At 42.7% G+C, this 25,599-nt stretch overlaps 1 protein-coding gene across 2 annotated transcripts in view; it reads left to right on the top strand.

Annotated features, from left to right (window-relative positions):
- The first annotated feature begins 5,120 nt into the window (after nucleotides 1–5,120).
- Nucleotides 5,121–25,599, top strand: part of CHID1 (chitinase domain containing 1) — a 99,763-nt gene continuing 79,284 nt past the window's right edge. For both annotated transcript variants that reach the window (XM_063118748.1, XM_063118749.1), the window contains exons 1-7: nucleotides 5,121–5,192; nucleotides 8,773–8,919; nucleotides 10,543–10,692; nucleotides 11,315–11,447; nucleotides 12,797–12,841; nucleotides 14,470–14,576; nucleotides 15,957–16,018. In XM_063118748.1, the coding sequence (XP_062974818.1) occupies nucleotides 8,806–8,919; nucleotides 10,543–10,692; nucleotides 11,315–11,447; nucleotides 12,797–12,841; nucleotides 14,470–14,576; nucleotides 15,957–16,018 (611 nt within the window). In that variant the 5' untranslated portion in view covers nucleotides 5,121–5,192; nucleotides 8,773–8,805. The remainder of the gene's footprint in view (nucleotides 5,193–8,772; nucleotides 8,920–10,542; nucleotides 10,693–11,314; nucleotides 11,448–12,796; nucleotides 12,842–14,469; nucleotides 14,577–15,956; nucleotides 16,019–25,599) is intronic.

Below are 25,599 nucleotides of genomic sequence, written 5' to 3'. Positions count from 1 at the left end.
CACAGGACTGTCCAATAGGTGGGTGTAGGCAGAACCACATTCCTCACAGCTAGTAATGGATGTAGTAGGTGGGATGGGGGAGATTACTTTTATCCCAGTGTATTTTGAATGCCAGGAACATGCAATTCACCCTGCAAATGAAGAATTTATCTGTGGAGTGAATGACAATGTCCTTCAATGATCCTGGTAACATCTAAATATTCAACATTGGGAAGGAAACGATAGTCTGGAAAAATGGTAAAGAAAACTCTTTTTTCTTTTGCAGCATTTTTCTTTGTAGCAAAGAGAAGACTGAACCTGCTGACCTTCTATCTGCAATGGGACACTTACACTGCAAAGTTTTAATGACTGGTTTGGAATGTGGGAGAGTTTGGATGACACTTTCAGCAACAGAGGGGGGAAGAGGCAATGCACAGTACCTTATTTCAGTGCTACCCCCACATGACATCTTTCCCCACCCCCTGTTGACTGGCTGAAGCTCCCAGCATTCTTTGGGCTGGCCATTGCTCTGCCTTCCCCCCTCCCAGGGCTATCCCATCAGCCACTGAAACTTCAGCTGGCTGTAGAGAAGCACCTGGGGCACTTTTGGGCGCTCCTGTCAGAGAACTCTATGGCCTACCGAAATAACGCCCAGAACATGCAACAGAGCCCTCTATACGAAATGTTAAGCAATGGGTCTCTGGGGAAGCAGTGGAGTGGCCCGTTTTTTCCCCTGTTGTTTAATTCCAGAAAATAAAGCATGGTGAGTTGTGTGTCCCTCCCCAGATGATACAATAATCAGTGCAACAGACAATTGCACAATTAATCACCCGTTGCTTATCATGTCGTCCGAACCCAGCCCATATCTTCAACAGGTGGCTCATTATCCAGAACTGGATTGCACTTTGGTCTAAGGGGCTGTGTGTTGTAACAACACCTTTTTTGTGTGTGCTATTGTTTATGGTTTTATCTGTTTTAAGGGAAGGAGCCAGAGCCATGAGAAAGATAGCAGAATAGTGTAGAAAGAGAGAAGGAGAAGAAAGTTTGAAGATTATGGATAAAGCCAATTAGAGTCAGCCTAAAAGATCTTAAGCTGCATTATTTGCCACATCTGGGGTAGGAAGGAGGTGGCAGGTATCTAATACTCACATAAAAATGGTGAATGGCTAGGAAATAGGTGGGTGATCATTAACAGTGAAATCCTATGCATATTGACTCAGATGTAAGCAACATTGACCAGGTTCACATGATTACCACAGCCAGGGTGACCATATGAAAAGGAGGACAGGGCTCCTGTATCTTTAACAGTTGTATTGAAAAGGAAATTTCAGCAGGTTTCATTTGTATATATGGGGAACCTGGTGAAATTTCCTCTACATCACAACAGTTAAAGCTGCAGGAGCTATACTGCAGCTATACTGTGACCAGATTTAAAAGAGGGCAGGGCACCTGTAGCTTTAACTGTTGTGATGAAGAGGAAATTTCACCAGGTTCCCCATATATACAAATAACAACTGCTGAATTTCCCCTTTCAATACAACTGTTAAAGATACAGGAGCCCTGTCCTCCTTTTCATATGGTCACCCTAACCACAGCTCATCATGGCTTATTTAAGCCATGATGAGCCATGGTGCCTGCAGACACAATCCTGAAGATCCAAACTGCCAGTTTGTTATGTCATCTAAACACGGGGAACGTGGGTTCTATGGGGGTTAAACAACCCTTGCAGAACTCATGGCCTGTTTGTTTAACCCATGGTACCTGGCTTTGAAAAACATGACAAACCATGGTTGTGAGTTAAATATTCAAAATGGCTGCCAGCATATGCTGCAACCTACCATGGGTATAAGCCCTAGAGGGCTGTTTAATTGTATAAATCAGCCTATTGACTTCAAAGGGACTTATTCCCAGGTAAGTGAGAATAGGATTGCAACCTAAGAAAGTAAGTAAAAACAAAAAAATAGTTTTCTTTCCCTTTATTGACAAAGATGTTTAGTGGTGGTGCACAGAGATTTGGGAGGGTGGGGTAGAGTTATGTTAGTGCTGCCTTGTCTCTTTCTTGTGTTCTTGGTGCCTAGCCCTAACTCTAAACTGCTCTCATGACAGTTGCCAATTTTGGTCTGATATTGATTAGAGCATCGTCATTGTTAGTCAACGATCTAAAACAGCCTTTCCCAAACTGCTGCCCTCCAGAACTGCTGGAATACAAACCCCAGAATCCCCCAGTCAGCTGAGAGTTGCTGTTCAACATATCTGGAGAGCACCGAGATGGGGGAGGCTGGTCTAACATGTGAGTAGAAATGGAAAAGTGGTATTTGGACTGCATTCCAAAGTCTCATTGAACTCAGTGGGGCTTACAGCTGAGAAAACAAGCAAACGATTGTGCTCTTGGAAACAAATCATATAAATTTAACCTGAATAAGAAGTTATCAACTAATGTGTTTATCTGTGTGAAATGTCATGTTTCACAGTTTTTGGATAGAATCAGTCTACTGCATCAGACCATGGTTTATTACTATTAACTAACTCAAGCATTGCGTTTTCTCAGGTACAAAATATTTCAGCCTGTGTGCTGACAAAATGTATTATTTCCACATTGAAGGTGAAACCGCAAAGTAAGGATCAGAGTTTTGAGCCTTCTGAGCCTAAAATAAAAATGGACCACCAAGACCATTTGGCAGTCTGTATGCAAATCAAGCAGAATTTTATTTATTTATATTTATTTTGCACAATGTATTTTGCTGCTGCTCAGCACAGGGTAGTTGTGCTGGCACCAAAACTCTGCTTCATGTCTGCTGGAATACTAACTCATCCACTTGTGTTATAGCATTTGTGTTATGTGGTATATTATATTAACCTTTATTAATATTGTGTTCCATTATGCAGGCTGACCATAAGATAAGGGTTCTCAGCATTAGCACTCCAACACATTCAGGTTTTGCATCAGATTTCTAGGGGAACCTATAGTGCCATAGGATTTCCTGCCGAGAGCCAAGTCAGGTCTCTGTCTACTTTTCAGACCTAGTTCCAGCATTAATTTCCTTCCTGCTACGCACACAGACCGCACTCAACCCCTCTCCTTGTCTAGTGGAGAGTTGAGTCATCTCTGCCCATCCCTTATGCCTTCTTGTGTTTCAGTGGGAGCAAGGATAGCCCATCGCCATAATGTTACCAGCTATCAATTGTCTTAAGAGATATTGCACCAGGGCACCCACACTGATAGGTCTATTTCAGAAACAAGAGTCGGAAGGGATCCTGTTGGGTCATCTTGACCAACCCCATAACACTATATTTGCAGTTATAAATGCTAGTCAGGCACTCTCTGTAAAAATTAAAGTAAAAAAAGGAAGCTGAGATTTGCAGGAAGAGCTGAATTCTGAGAAACACATTCTGTTCTAATTTTGAACTTGTGTGGAATACACTCAGCCCTGGGTAAGATGTGCAGAAATAAGAAGTAAAATGCATATTTGTGGCCCATCAAATTGGTGGCATAGAAAAGCAGATATAGGATGTTCAGATTGCCAGGATCTAGCTACTTGTGTTGAAATTGAATTTCTGCATGTGCAGCTCCCACCTTTTTCTTTTCTTTTTTTTAAAAAACCCACTTAGTGTAGAAAAACTAGAAAAAATCTTCACAGCTATTAAATATCCAATTACATGTGAACAGCAAGACATTATTTTCCATTTGTAATCCTCCCATGTTTACCACCACTGCTTCCATCTTCTTTCTTAAAACAGAGAGCTCCATCAGATGAGTGTTTTATTGCACACTTGTTACTGGGCACTCACAGATTTTCGTGGGTCCCTCTCACAATGTCGTCTGCCTCCTGTGCACCTCCCGCCCCTTCTAGCCTTCTTCATGCCACCAAAAACACACCCCAGTAAGTCTGACTTATATTTTGAGACGAAAGTTGCTATCTCCTGCTGTGTGCAGGAGAAGCAGCGTGATCAAAATGGCCCACTGAATGGACCAAGTGCAAGATGTTCACTCTCCTTCTTTCAAAAGAAGAAGTAATGAGGGGCAAATGCACGGGTGGAGAAGCGATGGTAAGCAAACGTGATTTTCCTCTTTGTGAGGGACAGCTCCAAGTCTAAAGACACCATGCAGCTATTTTCCATCTTTCCTTCCTTATGGATTTTTTATATTAAGAAAAAAGATGGAAGAAGTTATAGGAAAATATAGGAGGATTGCAATTGGAAGACCATGTCTGGATACTCCATAAAATTTTGTGAATGAGGCAGAGCAGTTCAATCAAAAGCACCCAGAAAATCCATTATGAAGGGAAAGGTGGAAAAACTGCCCAATGACTTTTGATTATTAGCACTATAAGTATCCATCCTCATGTTCAATCACGGCTTCCTAGGCTGTTTTTGGGATACCACACAGTCCTATACATATTGACTCAGATGTAAGTCCGGTTGAATTAAACAGAGCTTACTTCCACGGAATTGTGTATAGGATTGCAGCCTTACTTCTTTGAAAGTTAGCCCCAATGAAGTCAACAGGACTTCTTAGTAATCACAGAACTGCTCTTCTGCTTTTTGGTTGAAACCCTTAATGCTCTTTGAAGGAAAGTAGTTTGTGAGGTAATAATTGACAGTAACATCATCCTTTGCAAACATGCCACTCATTTCAATGAACCCATTCCCTTGTAACTAGTGGAGGCTGGTGGCTCCGGTTTTGGTAGGGCTGTGATTTCATTCTGGGTGTCAGTCAGAATCAGCCCGAGCTTTAAAAGAATTATCCAGGTTACTGAACTCTGTCCTTCAAATGGGGTCAACATCTTGGAAGCTCCTTTAAAGTTCTGGCTGATTTTGACTAAAACCCAGAATGGAATTATAGCCCCACCGAAATCGGAGCCACCAGCCTCCACTGCATGTATGTCAGCATAAGCGCTCGCTTGCAGCCTGAGTGACTGGGTGTGTATCCCGATCCTAGATACGTTGACTCGGAAGCAATCCTGGATCGCCGGGTACGCGCGCCTAGGATTGCAGCCCTAAGGAGATGAGGATGACTCGAGCGGTCTCTCCTCCTCTCTTCCATTTGTCGCGTCGAGAAGGGAAGCCACGTTCCTCTTGCAGTAGGAGGAGCCCGTGCGGTGCCTTTAAAAGGCGTGCGCCACCTGGCTCCCAAACCGTGGCTTTCACTTCCGAGTTGAGGAAGATCCGGTTTGCAGAGGGAAAACGAGGGTCGTACACGAGTCGCTAACAAGGTGGGAGGGGATTTCCAAAAGCAGGCAGGCAGGCAGGCAGGCGCCACCCCCCTCTTTCTCCTCTCTCCCCGTGGTTTATTGCAGCAGCCGCGGCCGCCAACACGTGTCGCAAATTAAGTCGGAATGGGACAGTGCGTGTGCATGGGGGTGGCCCTTGTGCCATGGTTTGTCTCTGGCTGCTGAGGTGCAGGGATAAATAGGCAAAAACGAGGAAGGAAGCTTTTCTCTGTTGTTCTGATCCAATTGCTTCTTTCCCACCTCCCAGCCTTGGGGTGGGGTGGGGGGTCCGCTGTATTTACCGGGTGTTGGTAGTGGTGGATTTGGGACATGTGTTTCCCCTTGGGTCGACTTTCTCCTTTGGATCGACTTACATTGCCCCACCCCGCCCAAATCTCATGCTGTGTTAATTAGTTTCCCCCCTCTGAATATGTGGATCTGTAATTCCAGCCAGCTTGGGGTTGTAGTCCAACACATCTAGAGGGCACCAAGTTGAGGAGAGAGGTTCACTAAAGTGACTAAAACTGCAATTTCACATGTATCTACTTGGAAGTAATCCCCGTTGAGTTCAATGGTGTTTACTTCCAGGTAAGCATAGCATTGCTGTCCAACAAGAGCCCCCACCCCACCCCTGTAAGGATAGAGGGTGAATGTAGTGAAAGAGTAAATCCTATGCCCTCTTACATGCAAGTAAATTTCATTGAGCTCAATAAGTCCTTCTGAATAGACAGCTGTAGGAGTTTGCTGTAAGGTAACTGGAAAAGTGTTCATGGACACCTACCTACCCCAATGTCAAAATACAAAATAGGAATTTTGAAGGAATTGATAAGGAAGCTAATCTTTTGTGATAAATATTTTTGCATTTTTAATTGTTGGACATGATTCATGGCAAAGGAGGATATAAATATTTATAATAAGTTGTAAGTCATTTCTGCAAAATTTGCAGGGATTTTCTTTTCAGAGTAAATATCCCCCCCCCCAGGTATTTTTCTTTTCAGATTAAATATTTTTCCCTGTCAACTAATTCTAAATCTATTTGTTCCCCACCCCCAAAATTATTTTTCAACTTAAACGTCTGTTTACAAGTATCCATTGTTTCACTATTTAGTAGAGTGTGCGTGCTTCTTATAGTAACAATTTCAAATTCATTCTAAAAATGTTGGTCAGCTGTTTGATGTGAGTTTCTGCAGTGGGTTATGAAATTATGCTAAACTATCAGATTAAGCCTGTTACCAGTTATGTAAAACTTAGTCAATTAAAGAATAACTGCCTGTTTAAAACAATTGTCACGCCAATCAGGGGAGAGGTGGGGGACAACTTTTTCAGCCTGGCGGATCTGGCACCGTTTTAGTCAAATTGTTTCTTTCCCCAATCAGTTTAGCTGATTAATTGACTAGCGACTGCAGTCCTACGTCAACCATAACAGAGGCTATAATTTCTGGAGGGGTGGCTGGTTTAGGGTGCAATCCTAGCCAGATAGTTAGTAGTCTCTGAACTTGGAGGGTGCTGAGTATCTGATGCAGGTTGGGAGGAGAGCAGTGTCTCTGTGATCCAGCTGCCCTACATTTCAGCTAAATGGATGATTTCGCCTGTCTAGCAGTTGTGCCTCTGAGGAAAGGAGGCTGGAGCAGCCATAGAAATGTCACACGGCTGCCGCCCTGATCTCCTCCCCTCCCCACCCCTTGGGTGTGCCCCCTTCCCTCCCCCCATCTCTGCAGAGAGATGGCCAGCACGGTTCTCTCTGCACCAGCTAAGAGGCGGTGGGGTGCGCAGTTTTCTGACTCCAAACAGCAAAAAACAACAGTCTTGTGGCGTCTTCAAGGGTAACAGGTTTATTATAACATAAGCTTTCATGGGCTTAGAGACGCAAAAGCTTATGCCGCAATAAATCTGTTAGTCTCTTTAAGTGGATATAATGACACTTCCACAGCTTGCAAATGCAGTAGTGCCTCATAGGAGATATGTCTTGTTGTTTTTGAGATCACATGACACTACAAGCCTTGTGTGTGTTTCTGGCATCTGCAATGAAAATATAAAACTTAACCTGATTAGACACTACATTGGATCTACATTGCAAGTTTTTTAAAAAAACATTCACAAGTACAAGAGACTTTCAAAGATTGTTTTGATGTTGTGTCTGAAAACTTGTATTCTGGTTTCATGCTGATTTTGAAAGCAAGGATAGCTCTGGTCATTTTCCTTTCTTGTAACTGCTTATTTCATTGACTTGTGATTGCGAAGTTTGGGCACCTTCTGAGAAGGGGCTTAGAACTATTGAGTTTCACAAATGGAGATCTAGCAAGACAATTTGTGGCTGAAGCAAGCCTGTTTTATTTATTAGCTATATTACTTGCTAAAGAGCAGTTGAACTTGCTCCGCAGGCTAATACTGAATACAGTAAGAGTGGCCCTGGCATTCCCAACAGCACCTAATTTGTTTTGGATAAATTAAAAAGTAAATACTTTGGAAATAGGGCCAGTATTGCAACCTCTAATAATATGTCTGAATAATTCTGCATTAGAAGGAAGTGATACAGATATTAATTTAGGGTAAGTAATAATCTCAGTCTTTTTTGTCCAGTATTTCATTGACTGGGTTCACACCGCGTGCTAACCCATCATGGGTTATTCTGTTGTCTGAATGCAACATGTTTTCCACAGGGTGGGTTAACATGTAGTCAGAACACAGTGCATTTTCTTCAGGGTCAGTTATCGGTTGTCTGAATGTAGCACATTTTCTGCAGGGTGGCTTGCTAGCAATGCAGTGTGATTTAATTTTCTCGAACAAGCCACCTTGAGAACCCATGGCTTCTTGTTCGGTTGTTCAGGGTGGCTAACAAGCCACACTGCATGGTTATCAAGCAACCTACATCTCCCATTAGGCCTAGCCAGCATAGCCAGTGGTGAGGGATGGTGGAAGTTGTAGGCCAAAACTTCTGAAGGGGGGCACATGTTTTCCAGCCCGGCAGAGATCTTTTCTCAGTCCAGTTAGTTGATATCCTTCAAAGGGTGTTGAACCTCAGGACTGTGGGCCAAATCCCGCCTCCTTCAGGACCCAGTCCAGTCCTCTGTGGTTCCCCAAATGGCCACACCCTCTTCTACTCAACCACCAATTGTTTTGCACAGATTTCCCTCCCCCCCCCCCATTTTGAAAGGTTAATATGCCTCTCCCGAGGCTTAGTTACTGGCAGTAAGAGCTTTTACCTAAAATATGCTGGTGTTTTCGGCCCTGCCCCCTTTTGATTTTGGCTCCGCCTACCACTGGACTGTGAGCAGTAAGAGCTTTTACCTAAAATATGCTGGTGTTTTTGGCCTGCCCCCTTTTGATTTTGGCCCCGCCCAACACTGGACTGTGGGCCCAAGAGTGTCTCCGAAATTGAATTTGGTGCTTGGACTGAAAGAGGCTAACCCCCCCCCCCCCCCGGTTTAACTGCAGATGTCAGAGGTAGAACCTGGCACGCTCACCATGCTCTTCCATGGAACGATGGCACCCACTTGTTCATACTGTTGGCAGCAACTGATTTTATTGATCTAAAGTAGGTTGTTACGCAAACCAAACTTCTGTTGTTATCTTCTGGCCATAGAAATTACACGTGACTGGAATAGCAAAAGCTGCCATGAAATGCATCTGCACCGGGCTTGTTGTTTTTGCCCTGGCTTCTCAGGTGGTTGATGCGACGTTGTCGAAAACAGATGCAAAAAAAGCGCCCTCGAAAACACTGGAGGAAAAGGTAGGGGGATGGTGCTTAATTATCTGGCCTCCATCTTTGACTGGTGACACGTCTTATCAGTTGCTGTGTGGATTTTTGTACTCTGCCCTGGTGGTGTTGCCTTTGCATGTGTACAGAGAGCACCTAGCCGAAATCCATTCATTTCACAACAGCCTCTTTATTTCAAGGCAGGTAGCTTTGTAGGGCAAATGCTCTTAGTACAAAGGCTGTATTTGTTAATTTATTACATTTTTCTACTGCCCAACAGCTGAAGCCCTCTGGGCAGCCCACAGTAATTAAAAAACCATAAAATGCAATATTAAAAAGTAGCAAAAATATGGAAGATTGCAGCAGAGCAGATTTCCCTTAACTTGGCAACCTCCAGATGGAACCCTTAATTTGGCACCCTCTCTCTCACACATCCTAACCAGCATTTCCTATAACCATGTTTGGCTGGGGATGATGGGATTTGTAATCCAACACATCTGGAGGTTGCTAGGTTAGGGGTGTTTGGCCTAACAACCTTACATTACTTGCCACATCTGGTGGAAGCAACATGTGATAAGTATTGAATAACATGTAACAATAGTAAGTAGCTAGGAAATAAGGCGGGTGATCATTAAGGGTGCAATTCTGTGTATGTTTAGACAGAATAATGTCCTACAACTTCCCAACTTTCCCCAGCCCACCATGCCTTTAGTACAATAAAAACTGCTTCCTCTTCCCATACCAAGTTGGGGGAAGTTGCACTAGATGCAGCGGTTCTCAACCTGTGGGTCGGGACCCCTTTGGGGGTCGAATGACCCTTTCACAGGGGTCGCCTAAGACCATCGGAAAACACATATTTCCGATGGTCTTAGGAAACTATTGACTGAACTATGTCATGTATCATCTTTTGTATTATTAAAGCTATTGTTATGTATTATTTTCATTAGCAAACCATCCCATGACAATGGATCGTGTAGAGAAGAACAAAAATAATTTTATGGTTGGGGGTCACCACAACATGAGGAACTGGATTAAAGGGTCACGGCATTAGGAAGGTTGAGAACCACTGCACTAGAGGCTAAGATCCCAGAACTGAGAGCAGAACTGAGCAATCCCTATCAATTGCAGCTTCCCATTGTGCGTGCCCGAAGCAAAACGGTTTGGTGTATATTCATCACACATCATTAGTTACTGGTGAGATTCATACAACTTTCTGCCTGGAACTGACTTCTGTGTAGGAAAGTTGTGTGAAATGGTCCTGGCATTCTTGATCATTAGCCATGCTGGCTTGGACTGATGGGAGTTGAAGTCAGAAATGCCTGGAGGGCACCACATTGGGGAAGGCTGGACTGGTGACTACTCCTAGTTTGTGTTTTCAACAGAGGCCAATCGGTTGTTTTCGGGAAGTGAAAATTAGAGCATGAAGGGAAGAGTTTTTCCCTGTGGTTTTACCCCACCCACCACACCAAGCTGTTATTTAGAAGTACATGATTTCAGAACATATAATTTTTCTGTAGCTACCATAGCTAATAGGTCCATGAGCAGCTATCTTCATTTAATATGTGTTAATTTTTTTACAGCTATCTAAACTAGTGCCTATCACTGTATCCTGTGCCAGTGAATTCTGTAAATTCTAAAATAATTGTTTGTTGGCAGACTCAACATTCTGGTAAAACAGTACAAGACCGAGGTTTGGTCGTTACCGATACAAAGGCAAAGGATATTATCCTGGAACACAAAAGCTACTGCGCTAAAAAAGCCCGAGAGCGATATTTCTTCGGAGATGTTCTGGGTTACATTACACCCGTAAGTACTGAGTGACTGAGCAGTGGAGATGCAGCCAGTTGTAGGAATGCTGGGTGCTCTTTATGGGGGAGGAGTGGTTTGGCAATTTAACAAGTAAATCCTAAACTGGAATTGGGAATATTAATTTAGAGAGCAATCCTATGCCTACCAGACAGCGACTGGGGTGGGTTCGGTTTCCTGGGTCAGAGTTTGGACACAGGGCTCGGAGCAAGGAAACTCTGCTCCCTGCCCACCCCCCTCATAGCCACTGCGGAGAGAACCATGCCAGCTACTCTCTGTTCTTGGAAAATGTTCTTGGAAAATGGAGTACAGAGATAGGGTAAAGGGGGCGTTCCCATGGGCTGTTCGGTTACATGGGCTGGCTACATTACTCTGTTTCCTATGGCTGCCCCAGCCTCCTTCTGTCCCCTTCCAAGATGCCAAATGCAGGGAGGCTGGAGTGCAGAGCCTCTGCTTTCCTCCCTCCCTGCATTAGATCCTCGGCAGCCTCTGAGTTCAGAGGCTGCTAATTGTCAGGATAGGATTGCATCCTTAGTCTTTCCTACCTATAATTCAGCTCAAGTCCTAAATAATAGTCTGTGGTGGATCTTGTCCTAATCTATGTTCTTTGTCCCTCTGCTAGTGGAACAGCCATGGCTACGACATTGCTAAGATATTTGGAAGCAAATTCACAACGATCTCGCCAGTCTGGCTGCAGGTGAAGAGAAGGGGCAAGGAGAGGTTCCAGTTAACAGGGCTCCATGATGCTGACCAAGGTGTTCATTCTGCACTTCATATCTGATGCCTGATGATCTCAGTGCCTTTGGCACCGTGTCTAACAGTTTGGCTTTAATGTGCATTGTGCAGATATGCTGAGTTGGGCTGCAAAATGCTTTTCTTTGTGGAGGGTCGGGAGCGATAAAATCTAGAGTGGCAGCCAATTTGACAGAGCAATTGGAGAAACTGGATGTGTCGTATGCAGCACAGGGTGTGTTCTGAGCACATCATGATCCAACATATTTCCTTGAGCTAGGAACTCCAGTTATAACTCCCATGCCAAATTCATCCAAAAGCAAGAGAGAGTCGGTTATCTTAAAGATTAAGCAAAATTATTGTGATATGAGCATTTATAGGCCAGACCTGACTTCATCAGATACACAAAGTAGGCAGTGAAAGTGATAGAGCAGTCAGTGTATGACTATGTACATCACAATGAATGCCCCAAATGTGGTGACTTTGACATTCCATGTGTGAAATCTAACGATCTGTGGGTTTAAAGATTGTTTGAAATTAGATATACAATTCGGATCTGTAACAAAATGTTGCAGTGCATCCTTATTCCATTTCAAGAGAGTTTCCTGTTCAAGGTGCTAGCCAGTCACACCTTCTGCAGGATGTTAGAAGCTGTAAAGGACAGTTCATTCTTTCCCCACCAACAGCTGAGCTGCAGCATTCTGCATTAGCTTCAGCTTCCGGAGCAGCTTTAAGGGCAGCCCCACCTAGAGCGCATTGCAGTAATCCAACCTTGAGGTCACTAATGCCTAATGTTCAATTTGCGTGACACTGCATATCAGATAATTACTGCTTGTAAATTTGCTGCAGCTAACAGTGAATACAGGTAGGCTAAGTCATATCCAATGCTGGTGCTTCACAGTAAAGTTCATATGCTTGCTGCCTTAAATGATTCCAAAGCATTGGTATACTCATATGTAGCTTCTGGACTCAGCCAAAAGTAAACATGATTGTACCAAGTGGAGTGCATATGCCTATGGGTTGCTCTGTGCTGGGACTGAAACAATTGCTTAGCAATTTATGCTTCCCTAGTGGTGGATAGCAATTCGTTTTTGCATAATGATTCATTCAGGGTAGATAACCTGGTGCTTTCTCCAGATGTTCTGGGCTACATCTCCCATCAGCCCCAGCCAGCATAGCCAACAGTCAAGGATTTGGGGAGTTGTAGGGGCTAAGACACCTGGAGGACAACTGGTTGCTTACCCCTGAGCTAGCCCTTACTACTTTGATGGACCCAGAATAGAAGAAGCTTAAAAGACATTGTTCCATTTGGAGAAGTGGCTCCTTGAGACTGGGCAGGTTCATGTTTTAATCTTATTTTATCTTCAAACAGGTTGGATGAAGGAAGTCAAGAAGAATGCTAAAAACATCAAAATAGGTGACTTATTTGAGATCTAACTAGCCTGTAATATCCTGGATTCTGTCTTCCCACCCCCTGGCTTGCTGATCCCTACTGTCCTCATGACCTACTTGTGGGCTTCCCATAGGTTACTGGGTGGCCTCTGTAGGAAACAGCAAGTAGGATTAGAGAGGCCTTTGGTCTGCCTTAGCGGGAGTGCTCTTATGTTCTTCTTACTTAAAATGTTGAGGAATTATCCATTTGTTATAACCTTTACGTTTTAATTATGTAAATCGCCTCAAAACCAATTCTGTTGAAGGACAGTATATAAATATTTTAATTAATATGGGTTGCTATACCCAGCCACTGAGCAAAATTGTCTCACTCATTCGTTATAACGGCTAGCAACGCAATCCAAATAGGCATATATGTCTACTTGGAAATAAACCACATCATGGGACTTACTCCCAAGTAATTATGTATAGGATTGCAGACTAGGGGTGTTTCTCTGCTGTTCTTGCAGTTGAAAAATGTAAATGACAAGTGGGGAGCCGCAACAAAATGTTGCAGTATAACCCCTGCACCTAATAGGAATGGCCTATTCAGCCTGGAAAAGAAGTGACCCTTTTTTTTTCTTTTCTGGTGAGTGATCTAGTCAGCCTGGAAGAGAAACCATCACCTTTTTCTTTTTCTTTCTTAACCTCCTAAAACCACCACTTCCTAACTGAAGTCCCCAGACTATTAATGTTTAACATTATAGGGAATGATGACCAAGCTAGTGCCCCCTATTTGGCAGATTTTTTAAAGTGTATCAGGTTTTTATAGCTCTCTCAGCACACCTGGAAAATTGTTCTTTGTTCTGGTGAGTTATATGTCACACATTTTTCATGATCTTCTAAGGCCTGGTTCAGATGTCTGTCTTGGGCAAGGATCCAGTCCACGTAGTGGCCAAATGGGAGAGCCAAGACCCCTTCCACGATACTTGTGATGTGGGGCCTCTGCACACACAGAAGACTCAGTTGCTTAATTGATAAGAATGATGTTATTCTGAGCATATGGGCTGCCACATGAAGGCCCACAGATGCTAAGGCCTTAGCTACACCTAAGGATTATCCCAGGCAAATAGAGGGGTGGGTCGTCCCTGCCTGCTCCCAGTATCCCCTGTGTGTCATTTGGATGTACAGGGATGATCCCGGGACGATCCCGGGATGTAGGCCTGGTCTAGCCATGGCCACTGTGGTGGAAGGTGTGTGTGTGTTTGCCATAATTTTCCTATATGTATAAAGAAGAGGCCCTATATTTAAACGTGAAGTTTATACATGGACTTGGAAATAGTTGTAGGAGATGAGGAAGGAAATATGTCCATCGAGGCATGCTTTCATGATACTATTATAAATTAAAGCAATTCTAACTGTGTAGAAAACTATTTCTGTAACGGTTTATTAGATTTAATTCATTTTCCAGTACAGTACAATATGCTTCCCCCCTGCTCCCATGCCCCCCTTTTACGTTTCCCCTTTATGTCAACTTATATTTAAAAATATAGGGTGTGTGTGTGTGTGTGTGTGTGTGTGTGTGTGTGTGTGTATGAGTAAACTCTTTAAGCAAAATTGGAAAAACAGAAAATAAAAATAAAAATATTTTTTCTCTTGTTAAAAAATCCTTAGTACCACGGATTTTGTTTGAAGGGTGGACTTACCAGGACTTTGAGAGTGTGTTTGACAGTGAAGATGAGATAGAAGAGCTTTCTAATAACATGGTTCAAGTAGCCAAGGTAAGTTCATATCTACAAGAAGTAAAACAGTCAGTACAATACCAAATGTCTGTGTGATACATGAGCAGTGTACACTTTTACTTTGTAAGTGACATGTTGCTAGGGTGGACAACTTTGTTTTATACATCTCTTTCAGAAGTGAAGGAGGGTTCAGTCTTATGAGTGGACAGAAAAATGTTATAGGGCTTTTTCCATCAAAATGTGTAAAGGATAGCATCCTAAATGAAACTTGACTCCTAAATGTGGAAGCCAGTCTGTAAATGTGTTCTTCCTCTTTGTAGCCTCTGTGCATCACACATATGGGCTCTGCGCCTGCACGGAGCCTCGATTGGGAATCTTCTATAGCTGAGGAAGTTTTGGCGGGAATTCTCCCCCACCAACTCACTGCATATGCTGCAATGTGTTCCTGACTCCTAAATGGGGAAGGAAATCTATAAGTGTATTGTTAATGCCCAGTATTTATCTTGCTATTTTTATTTTATTTTTTAAAGTGTATAGACAGCACCTTCATCCAAAAGGGATTTTCAGAGATGGTGTACACAAAAATCAGATCCTCAGTGCAGTAAAAATAAAGCAGAAACAAAAATATAGGGAAATTGCGAAACATAAAAACTGCAGTTAGCTGAAAAAACAAATTTAAAATGCCTAGGTGAATAAAAAGATTTTAACCTGGCACCAAGAAGAGTGCAATGTTGGTGACGGGTGTCCCCCTTGAGGGAGGGTATTTCAAAGTTGGATCACCACCACAGAGAAGGCCCTCTCTTTTGTAGATGATAAATGCATTTCTCTTATAGATAGAATTCAGAGAAGGGCCTGCCCTGATGATCTTAAAGTGTAGACAGGTGGGTCTGTCAGGATGTGCTCCTTTAGGTATTTGGGTCCCAAGCCATTTATGATCAATTACTTTAGCATTTGGTTAAAAAAATGGAGCTAAGCTAAATTCTGGCACTCCGGTACATATAGGTCCACTATGTGCTTTCTAGATACACTGGCACAATACATACTGATATGATGAAACATTGCATTAGCACCATGCTTGTGTATAAATTCACTGCCATCTATTCGCCAAAAGTCATAAACAGTCATTTTACAAGGATTTAAAATGGAGTACAGATAAACTGGATAAATAATGACAGAGCTTAAAACAAAAGCAGTTAACACAGACTTCTAATTAAATTGCAAAACAGCTGCCACCGAAAAGATTACACCACAGCTGATAAATGCATTAAGAGCCAAAGGCCAGATGAACAAAGGTTTTTAGCAGACATCTACAACTTTGGGCATAATCAAAAATAAAGTAATTAAAAGTAACGTAATTGTCTCCATGATCTTTGCCTGTGCATTTATTCTGAACAGTCTCCAATATTTTTATTATTCTAGAGTGAAAACTTTGATGGTTTTGTGGCTGAAGTCTGGAGTCAGCTAGGAAATCAAAAGCAAACGTAAGTCCCCATTTTTTAGTTAGACCTTTTATGATTGATCTTAAGTATGGTTACATCGAAGTAATTTCACTGAAATCAGTGGGGTTCGTTTATTATTATAGTATATTATAGTAAAGAATCTTGTTTGCAGCACTAAGTGCCGTTGAGGGTCTTTTCTGATATCATAAAGTTGTGGGAATGCCCTCAGTGTGTGCTGCTTCAGTAACTTAGGGCTTCTCTACTTCTCCAGAGCTTCTGCTTCCGGATTTTTTGTGGGATTAAGATTGGCTATTTACATGTACTTTCCCCTTATTTTCCAGGGATTTCCTTTATCTGTAAATTCTATATGTTTCATTATAGTGCTGCTAGATGCTGTTGTGGTATAGTAGCTGTTATAGTGCAACTTCTTAAATAGGCACAGAGATTCAAATTGTTATTTTAAAATAGCTCATTATCCCTGTTACAAATAAAGCTGTTGAAAAGGTTGCAAAACACGGAATAGGTCCTGGAGGTTGATGGCATCATACAAAGGACCCACAAACATCCTTGAGTGACCAATCTCAACAGCAGGATAAAAGCCTCATGTAGAGAAGCCCTTAGGGTAATGTATGTCCCAAGGTAGGAACCTGCAATTGCGGCTATTATAACGGATTATACCAGCATGGAAAGAAGCTGAGTCTTGTACTCCTTTCAGGTGGCCCAGATTTTCCTAAGTTACTAGAGCGGCATGGAAGAAGTGTGTGTTGCAGCTTCTAAGGTGGCATCTTCAAATGTCAGGTGTTTCCCTTCTTTTTTTTTATGTGAACTGGTAACTCAGTTCCTAGAAATAAACTCTGCTGGCACTGTTTTTGTGATACCTGTGAAATCCAATAACCTGAGGCCAAGTGTTGAGCAGTTAGTATGGAAAAATGGTCTTAGGAAAGATGAAGTATGAATCCAGGTCCTGCTGACTTTCCCAGTGTTGTTCCTGTCTCCCTTTCTGCTTGTCAAAACTTGCCTCAAGTAGCTCTTTTTGTTTTTAACAACAGAGATACCAACAAAGACAACCTAGGTGTCTCAGTCAAGGGCTTTAGAAATGATCCCCTGATTGCTGTTGGCCAACCGTTTCAGGGCACAAAAAGGCCTGTCGCGGTGCTTGAAAGAGTAATGTTGATGGTTTCTACATGGTTTTTGCAGCTGCTTGAGAAAAATAAATCCTTAAGTATGACAGGTATAATTACTTGGCCTTAATGTGGTTCTTACATCTGACAGTAGGATTTTAAGAAGACTAAAACATTTTCAAGAGCTGTTTTCAGAGAAGGTGAACAGTAGATTAACTGCATCAGCAAAGGCAGAACACACATGTTCTTTGAGTGAAGGATGATGCATTACCTTCTAAAGGAAGAAATATACTTTAGGTTGGGGGAGGGCAGAAGACCATATACATTCTGTTGTTATGATTGATTCAAGCCTTCGGCAGATGCTCCTATAATTGAGGATCCCAAATTTTGCTTGGTTTTGGTAGCCAAGCCAAAATTTGTGGTTGCCAGTCTCTTATCCTTCTCCCTTCAATACAATCTTCTGCATGATTACTTGAAAAGAAGTCCCATTGTGTTTAATGCAGCTTACTCTGAGGTAGATGTGTATGAGATTGCAGTCTTAGTCCCTGATCTTTCAGTGCACCTCTGTGGGAAGTTAGGAACCGTCCCTGCCTCCTCTCCTCTCCAGACTTTTGGATGTCTGAGGGTGGGTGGGGGGACACAAGGGCTGATGTTGGGGCTTGAGGGCTTAGTGCAACTGGGAGGAGCTAGCTGCTTTGGCAGCAGCCAACCAAAGTGTTCCAAATCACTTGGCTGCCCACTGCCAAAATGACCAGCCCCAACTAGAGGCTAGTCATTTTGGGCAGAGAGGGCAGTGGGAATCTTTGACACTCTGTGCAGAGCTTGCATTAAGTAGGGGGTTAGACTAGATGATCTCTGAGGACACTTCCAATGCTTTGATTCTATGTAGGTTCATTGAGTTCTCTGAAGCTTCGTAGAATTGTGAGGATGATCCCCTGTCCCTTCTTGGCACCGAGCTAGAGGGGAAGGCACATTGGCAAGGTGGCAAGTGGAAATTTGAACCCCTGCCTAGAATGCAGAATGAAACTCTCTATGTAGACTGAGCCTTAAAATAGGTCCCTGTTCCCCTGCTGTGCGTTGTTGTGGGCACCTTAATTATACAGTTGTTTACTCCATAACGTTTAAATGCTTTGAAGCATTCCCGAAGGGTAGTCTACAATTGTATCTATTTTCACCATTTTTATGCCTTTCGTTAGTTGTCCAAATGAGCTCTCAGAGTTGCTTACTATGTGTATGTATGTATAAGCATTTTTTTAAAAAAATCAATCTTAATTGAAAATAATATGTTGCCAAACTAAATCCACAAATACTAAAAATGCAGGAGGAACTAGCCTTAGGCTCTCTCCAGTAACCAATAGCTTTCCTTCTTAACCAAACATCTGAAGGTTAGGAGGGGGTTAGTTGGGCAGGTCTCTTGGATAGGGACCAAGAATTAGGATGCCATTATGGAAACAATGACCCTGTTCAGATGACACATGAAGCCAGAGTGGTTAAGCATTTTGCTCTAAACATTATGGCTTAGTGTGTTGGTTTTAATTTTTGTGAACCGCCCAGAGAGCTTCGGCTATTGGGCAGTATAAAAATGTAATAAATAAATAAATATAAAATTCTAACCATAGTGGCTACATAACCACAGTTTAAACACACTCACTAACCATTTGCTGCAAAAAGGTTAGAGGTCTAAACGTGGCTTAGTGTGTCATCTGAACAGGCCCATTGGGTTGGATCTAGATTTGGTCAGGGCCATTGAAATCTATTAGATTTGTATAGTTATTATTTATTACATTTATATCCCACCTTTTTTTCCTCCAAGGAGCCCAAGACTCAAGGAGTCTACTCTGAGTATGACTAAATCTGGATCCAACCCATTGAGTGTAACAGGGTTTTTCTGAGAAAAGAGGCAGAGGAAGGGTTTTGGCACTGCTGATTGTTCCAGCTTGTTGTTTAGAGCAGAGATGGACAGCCTCTTTGGCCTGTATGTGCATCAGGCACCCTTTGCTACCCTGCTTACCCCTTGCCAATCCGCCGTGATGCCCTCATCCCCCTTCAGAGCAGCTTAATGCTGAAGAAATTTGAAGAGGCACCTGTGGAGGGCAGGTCTCCGAGGAAGAGGACTTTGAAGCACACGTCCCTTTGCTGCCAAGGGGTGCCTGCCAGTTTAGAAGCTGAGCATCTGGGCAACTCCGCTGCTCGAGGAAATGATGCTGCCCGTGGGTCAACAGCCACACACAAGACACTGCTTTGGAGCCACCCAGCGGTATCTCAGCCTGCCTAGAGGAAGGAGTGGCTGGCTGGCTGGCTGTGATTTAGACGGACAACACGTTGCAGGGTTACAAAAGACCCGTCTCTTGAGCAATTGGTGTCTTTGCCGCTCCCCCGATGTCCCACTTTGGTAGCTCTACAGCAGTGGTTCTCAACCTTCCTAATGCCGCGACCCTTTAATACAGTTCCTCATGTTGTGGTGACCCCCAACCATAAAATTATTTTCGTTCTTCTCTACACGATCCATTGTCATGGGATGGTTTGCTAATGAAAATAATACATAACAATAGCTTTAATAATACAAAAGATGATACATGACATAGTTCAGTCAATACAGTTTCCTAAGACCATCGGAAATATGTGTTTTCCGATGGTCTTAGGTGACCCCTGTGAAAGGGTCGTTTGACCCCCAAAGGGGTCCCGACCCACAGGTTGAGAACCGCTGCTCTAAAGGAAGGGAAAACATGGCTCTGGCAAAAGCAGCTGCTTTGCCCAGGCAGTGTGTGTATTGGTGGCGTCCCAAGAGAGGACCTTTTTGGTGGCCTCCTCTGGGCTGTGAACCTCCATCCCAAAGGAGCCTAGGTTTTCTCCTTCTTTGATGTCCTTCCCCCAGGCAGGCAAAGACTGCTTTATCTAAGAAGCCCTTTAATCTGGGAGTGGGTCTGCTGGGCTCACAGATTATTATCTCAGCCAGCCTAGAGGAAGGAGTTGCCTGCCTGGCTATCTCTGATTTAGATGGACAACATGTTGCAGGGTTGCAAAAGATCCGTTTTTAAAAATGTTTTTTTCTATCATTGTTAATGCTTTTTTTTTTTGCATTTTAATGTATTGTTTCAATCAATTTTAAGTGGTTATGTAAGCGACCTTGAGTGCCATTTTTTGGTAGGAAGGCAGAGTACAAATATAATAAATAATGATAATAGGAAGGTCTCTGATTGCCTCCGAGGCACTGCCCCTGATTATGGTCCTCAGCTTCAAGTGTCCCTAAGTAACTCAAAGAAGTGGACATGTTTAGTCTGGAAAAGGGAAGACTGAGGGGAGACATGATAGCACTCTTCGAGTACTTGAAATGTTGTCACACAGAGGAGGGACAGGATCTCTTCTTGATCATCCTAGAGTACATGACACGGAATAATGGGCTCAAGTTACAGAAAGCCAGATTCCAGCAAAAAACTTCCTGACTGTTAGAGCAGTACGACAATGGAACCAATGCCCTAGGGAGGTCATGGACTCTCCTACTCTAGAGGCCTTCAAGAGGGAGCTGGATAGCCATCTGTCAGGGATGCTTTGAGGTGGATTCCTGCATTGAGTAGGGGGTTGGACTCAATGGCCTTCCAACTCTACAATTCTATGATTATATCTGCCCCTTGTTTCTGTTTTCCCCACATGCCTCCCAGTGTTTTTATCTTCTTGTTTGGTGTGCTTCTGTGTATATTTTTATTATTGCCTTCTCCCCAACACTAGAAGCATGAATTGGAAGTCCTATCTCAACCAAGCCTTCCAAATTAACCAATTGATGTTTTTGTGTAAATGTACTCTGACCCGGATTAAGGAATTCCCAGTGCCAGATTCACAATTCTTGGAGTACTTTGTAGATGTGTGCTCCACGAATCTGTCTTACTGAGTCTGTTTTAATACATAATCAAATATTATTGTTTGTTCAGTATCTAAAAAAATCTAGGCCCTGTGCAGAACACCTGCACAAGACACATACTTAACGCTCTTCCTTGTCAAGCTAAGCAGCTTGAGCACTTGGGTCTAGTAGGATTAGGCTGAAGTCACCCATGCATTTTAAACCACTTTAATTATTACTTGGGGATCTTCTCCCACTTCAATTAATTGCTCTTTCCACCTTTTGCTGGTTACAGATTTCCAATTTTAAATGTCAGTACATTCCTTCTAGCTAGACTCTCTCCCACTTGTCTACCTTGAATGGTGGCTCATGTTGTCCTGTGACTGGACTTATTTAGTATTTATTTATTTATTACATTTATATCCCATCTTTTTTCCTCCAAGGAACCCTAGGTGGAATACATAATCCTCCTCTTCTCCATGTTATCCTCACAACAACAACCCTGTGAGGTAGGTTGGGCTGAGAGTCCATGACTGGCCCAAAGTCACCCAGTGGGTTTCCATGGCCGAGTGGGGACTAGAACCCGGATCTCCCAACTCCCAGTGCAGCACCTTAGCCACTACACCACACTGGCTCTCGGCCTTCCTAGAGGAAGTCCCTCAGCTAGCCTTCTTACACACACCATTTCTGTTTTCCTCTGTGCTTCTGCCTCCCTGCTGCTGTCCTGCAGAACTCAGAAGATCAAGGGAAGCCTATGTCTCCATTGCCTTGTCAATATCTTAAAAAAACAAACAAAATAAGTATTGCTGTGTACAATAATGCATGCATGCTGTTTTGAAGGAATTCTGCCCTCCCCAACCATCTCTCCCCTTTCCTTATCAGAACAGTAGCCACAATAATGACACTGAGAATTGATGGAAAGTTGAAGTTTTTTCAACAATCTGTGAAACTGACTATGCTTTCCCTCTCCATGTCAGTTTCCCTGGAGTGCAGAGAGGGAAGTTATGAAGGAAATATACATCTGTCAAACTGCCAAGGTTTTCCTGCCTTACTTCCATACAGGGAAGCGAAGCTAAAAGGTCTGTGTGTGTGGGAGCCATACCCAAATGTCAATCTAGATTTGATTCATGCACATCAAGAGCATGTTATCTATCAAATGCTTTCAGATACTAATTTCCATTGCATGTTATCTACCAAACCTATAAGGTAAAACAAAAACCATTACAAATTTACTATCCAGTGCTAAATCCCACTGCATGCTAGCTATGACATAAGATTTCCCGGTGGATGTCCAACTATCTACCAGGGAACCCTTTGTTGTCTTTAGAAGCTTACAGAACTGGGGTTTCCTCTGCCAGAGCAAGAAGGCTTGCCCACCTCATCCTCCTTCGCAGTGCACACAGCCAGAGGGTAATGTTGGCTATGTTTCAGGACACATTCTCTGTTCGCAATAGGTAATGCACAGCATCATCCCATGGGAGCGAATATGCACCCCAGAAGATATTTTAAGTGATATGTAAAATTTATTTTAATTATTTGAAGCTGAGTTCAGCTCCAGTATTTTAGAACTGTTTCTTAAACTCAGTAGCCAGGTTTGAAAGGAATATGAATCTGGTTCCATGTCCCCAAGGAGGCCATGGATGTGTCTTTCTCAGTTGTCTATGCTGCATGAGAAATGGCTTCTGAACCTGGCAAAAGTTTCAGAAGCAGTTTGTAATACAGTGTAGTTGTGTGTATCTTTTATTCCAAAAAGAAAAATCTTAACTTCCTTGGGCATGTGGAGTTCCTTGATCATGTCTAAAGAAGCTCTCTGGATCCTGGCCACTGTCTCTGTAAAATCACTCTTGGTGAGCTATGACAGACTCAAGATTTTGTTGTATGATGATACTTGTTTCTAACATTGGGAATGTCATAATTCTGATTATAGTAAAACTACACAAAACCGGTATGAAAGTATATTCTCGTACTTGACATCTTTTGTGTTATTCATAGTATATCCACAAGGTGGCAGTATTGTGATAGTTCCTGTGGTCCACTAATCTTTTTACGGGTCATAATTTTTCTTTAGTTTTGACAAGTAAGAAAGAATGGAACTGAACCCATCAATAGGTTTATCCTACCATTTTATTTCTCAGTGTCTGACATTTATTTGTTGGTGTTCTTAATCAGGCTGAAATAATTTGACAGAACTCATGGTTAATTGGGTTTTGAGGATTTGCTTCTTTTAATTTGGGATAAGTGTTCATGTGAACAATAACTTGGGCGTTATTTCAAGCAAGGTGAAAGGAGTGGAGTTCTGATTTCAGTGCAAGCCCTAATAACCTATGGGTGACCAGAAAGCAAGGATTTGTAGCTAAAGTACCCAGAGATTATTTCCTACCATAGGCAAGGCTTCTTGATTCAGCACAATACCTTATCAGCAATTTGTTCATAGAGTGATAAGATTCCGAGGAGGATGAGGCTGCTGTACTTTAATAATAGTGTAGAAGGGAAAGAGATTTGTAAAAACAGATGAACCCACATTCAGGACACTTGTATGCATTCCTATTGAATATGCTATATACAAAGTGTCTAGAGTTCTTCTAAGTCCTTACCTAATTACAGGGAAACTTGTACTTTCCTAATCAGGAAAGATGCAGGAACTGGATCCTGAAAAAAGTAAACCAGACTTCCCAATGTGATGTCCTGCAGACCTTTTAGACTTCACCTTCTATCAGCTCCAGCCAGCGTGGCTGACAGTCAGGAATGTTGGGAATTGTCCCCCAAAACATCTGGAGAACAATAGGGTTGGGAAGGCTAATTTAAACTACCATGGTAGTTTGGTATCATGGAGGTGAATGCACACAAGAAATGGCTGCCATTATGGTTTTCTTTGGTCCTTGGAATTGGCCATCTTGTCCATGGCAAGATATTGACCTGATTCACAGATAAGACAAATCTGTGGGTTATTTAACCCACAAATTGGTAGGTGGATGTGAGCCCACTGCCTTCAGTGTGTTCCTCCGTTCCACTTTCATTTAACAACCTACGATCACCACATTCATGGGTTGTTAGTGTGATGTCCAACCCAGACACGCTGGGTTGTTTAGATGTTAAACTATCCAGCATTAACCCAAGCACAAATTGTAGGTGAACTCTGGGTTGTTTAATCCTTGAACAACCAGAAGTGCTTGGGTTTGGACGCCACACTAAGGACCTACGAATGAGTCGTTGTTAATAGAAAGCGGAAGTGAAGAGTGTGCCGGAGGCAGTGAGCTTGTTCACTGCCCATGGGTGGTTGTGAAATCCAAACCAGCTCACTGAGCCCCTGGGGTCAGCTACAGTCTAGAGTGAGAGCAGGTGAGATCCATGAGACTCACATGGCACATTAAAACAGAACTGGGAAACTTAGAAGTGCTTCTGCTTCCCCACTTTTTGTACCTTTTTGAACCTGTTCTGAGATGAATCTGTTGTCATATTGGTGGAGAGAAGAATGGAGAGAGCAGTCCAGGGAGATGTAATGTGAAAGCATGGCTTAGCATTGTGAGGATAAGCAGGCAGGAGCCGTGTGCTCACGTGCTTTCTTCTTGCCTTCTGTTCTTCTTCAAACTCAAGGGAAGAAAATGTAAAACTTCTGCTCATGGTTTGGAGGAAAATTATATTTACCAGTTTACATCCAGATACGGGAAACTGACTTGTTTTAGCCACAGATGACAGGAAAAACAAAGATCTGAAAACAGAGTTGGCTCCTGTTTTGCTTGTACTACCAAGTTGATTTCAGATTTTTTATTATGCGGTCACAGACCCAATAAAAGCAATACCAACAATCATTAATTTAAAACCATAAAATCACAGTCTTTTGTTCAACAGGCTAAAAGAGTTATTTAAAACATACACATATTTAAAATATATAGGCATAGTTAGTAAAATTGGGAAAGTGGGCCCCATTCTGCAGGTTGGGAATCTGAGGTGGATCCTGGGTCTGGACCAGTTGAAGACCACTAGCACATGAAATATTCTGGCCTCTGAGCACTGAGGGCAGGAGCGTCAAATCTCTTTCACCCTGAGCACGGAGTTACATACATTTTATTATGTGGTCACAGACCCAATAGAAACTATACCAACTATACCAACAATCATTAATTTAAAACCATAAAATCACAGTCATTAGTTCCCATATGAACATAGAAAGCTGCCTTATCTTGAGTCAGACCGTTAATCCATCTAGCCTAGTATTGTTGACACTGACTGGCAGCGACTCTCCAGGGTTCCAGGTAGGATTCTTTCCAGCCTTACCTGGAGATGCTTGGGATCAAACCTGGGACCTTTTGCATATGAAGCAGGTGCTCTGCCACTGTGCTAAATTTCCTCTCTGTTTTGTTCTAGAAAACTGAACTTTCCCATATTTAGACATAATGGGAAGCAGCAGCAGCTGCTGTACTCCATTTGAAAGCATGACCAGAAGTTTTAAATGTCCTTCTTTTGCACTTGCCCACCATGGCACCTTCTTGTAACAACAAACCATGTGATTCATGAACTGGGCTCCGGAACCATGTCTGCAAAAAGCTGTCTGCTGTTTCCCCCAATTCCACTTTACAGTTGTACTTTCCTTGCTCTGTATGTGTGAAGTTCCTGCTAGATTGCATCCATTATCTGCCAGTCTCATCTCATCTCTCCTGACTTTTGAA

Source organism: Elgaria multicarinata, chromosome 2 (genome assembly GCF_023053635.1).
Source record: "Elgaria multicarinata webbii isolate HBS135686 ecotype San Diego chromosome 2, rElgMul1.1.pri, whole genome shotgun sequence".
Taxonomy (NCBI): Eukaryota; Metazoa; Chordata; class Lepidosauria; order Squamata; family Anguidae; genus Elgaria; species Elgaria multicarinata.
This window is presented reverse-complemented; position numbering and strand designations above follow the sequence as displayed.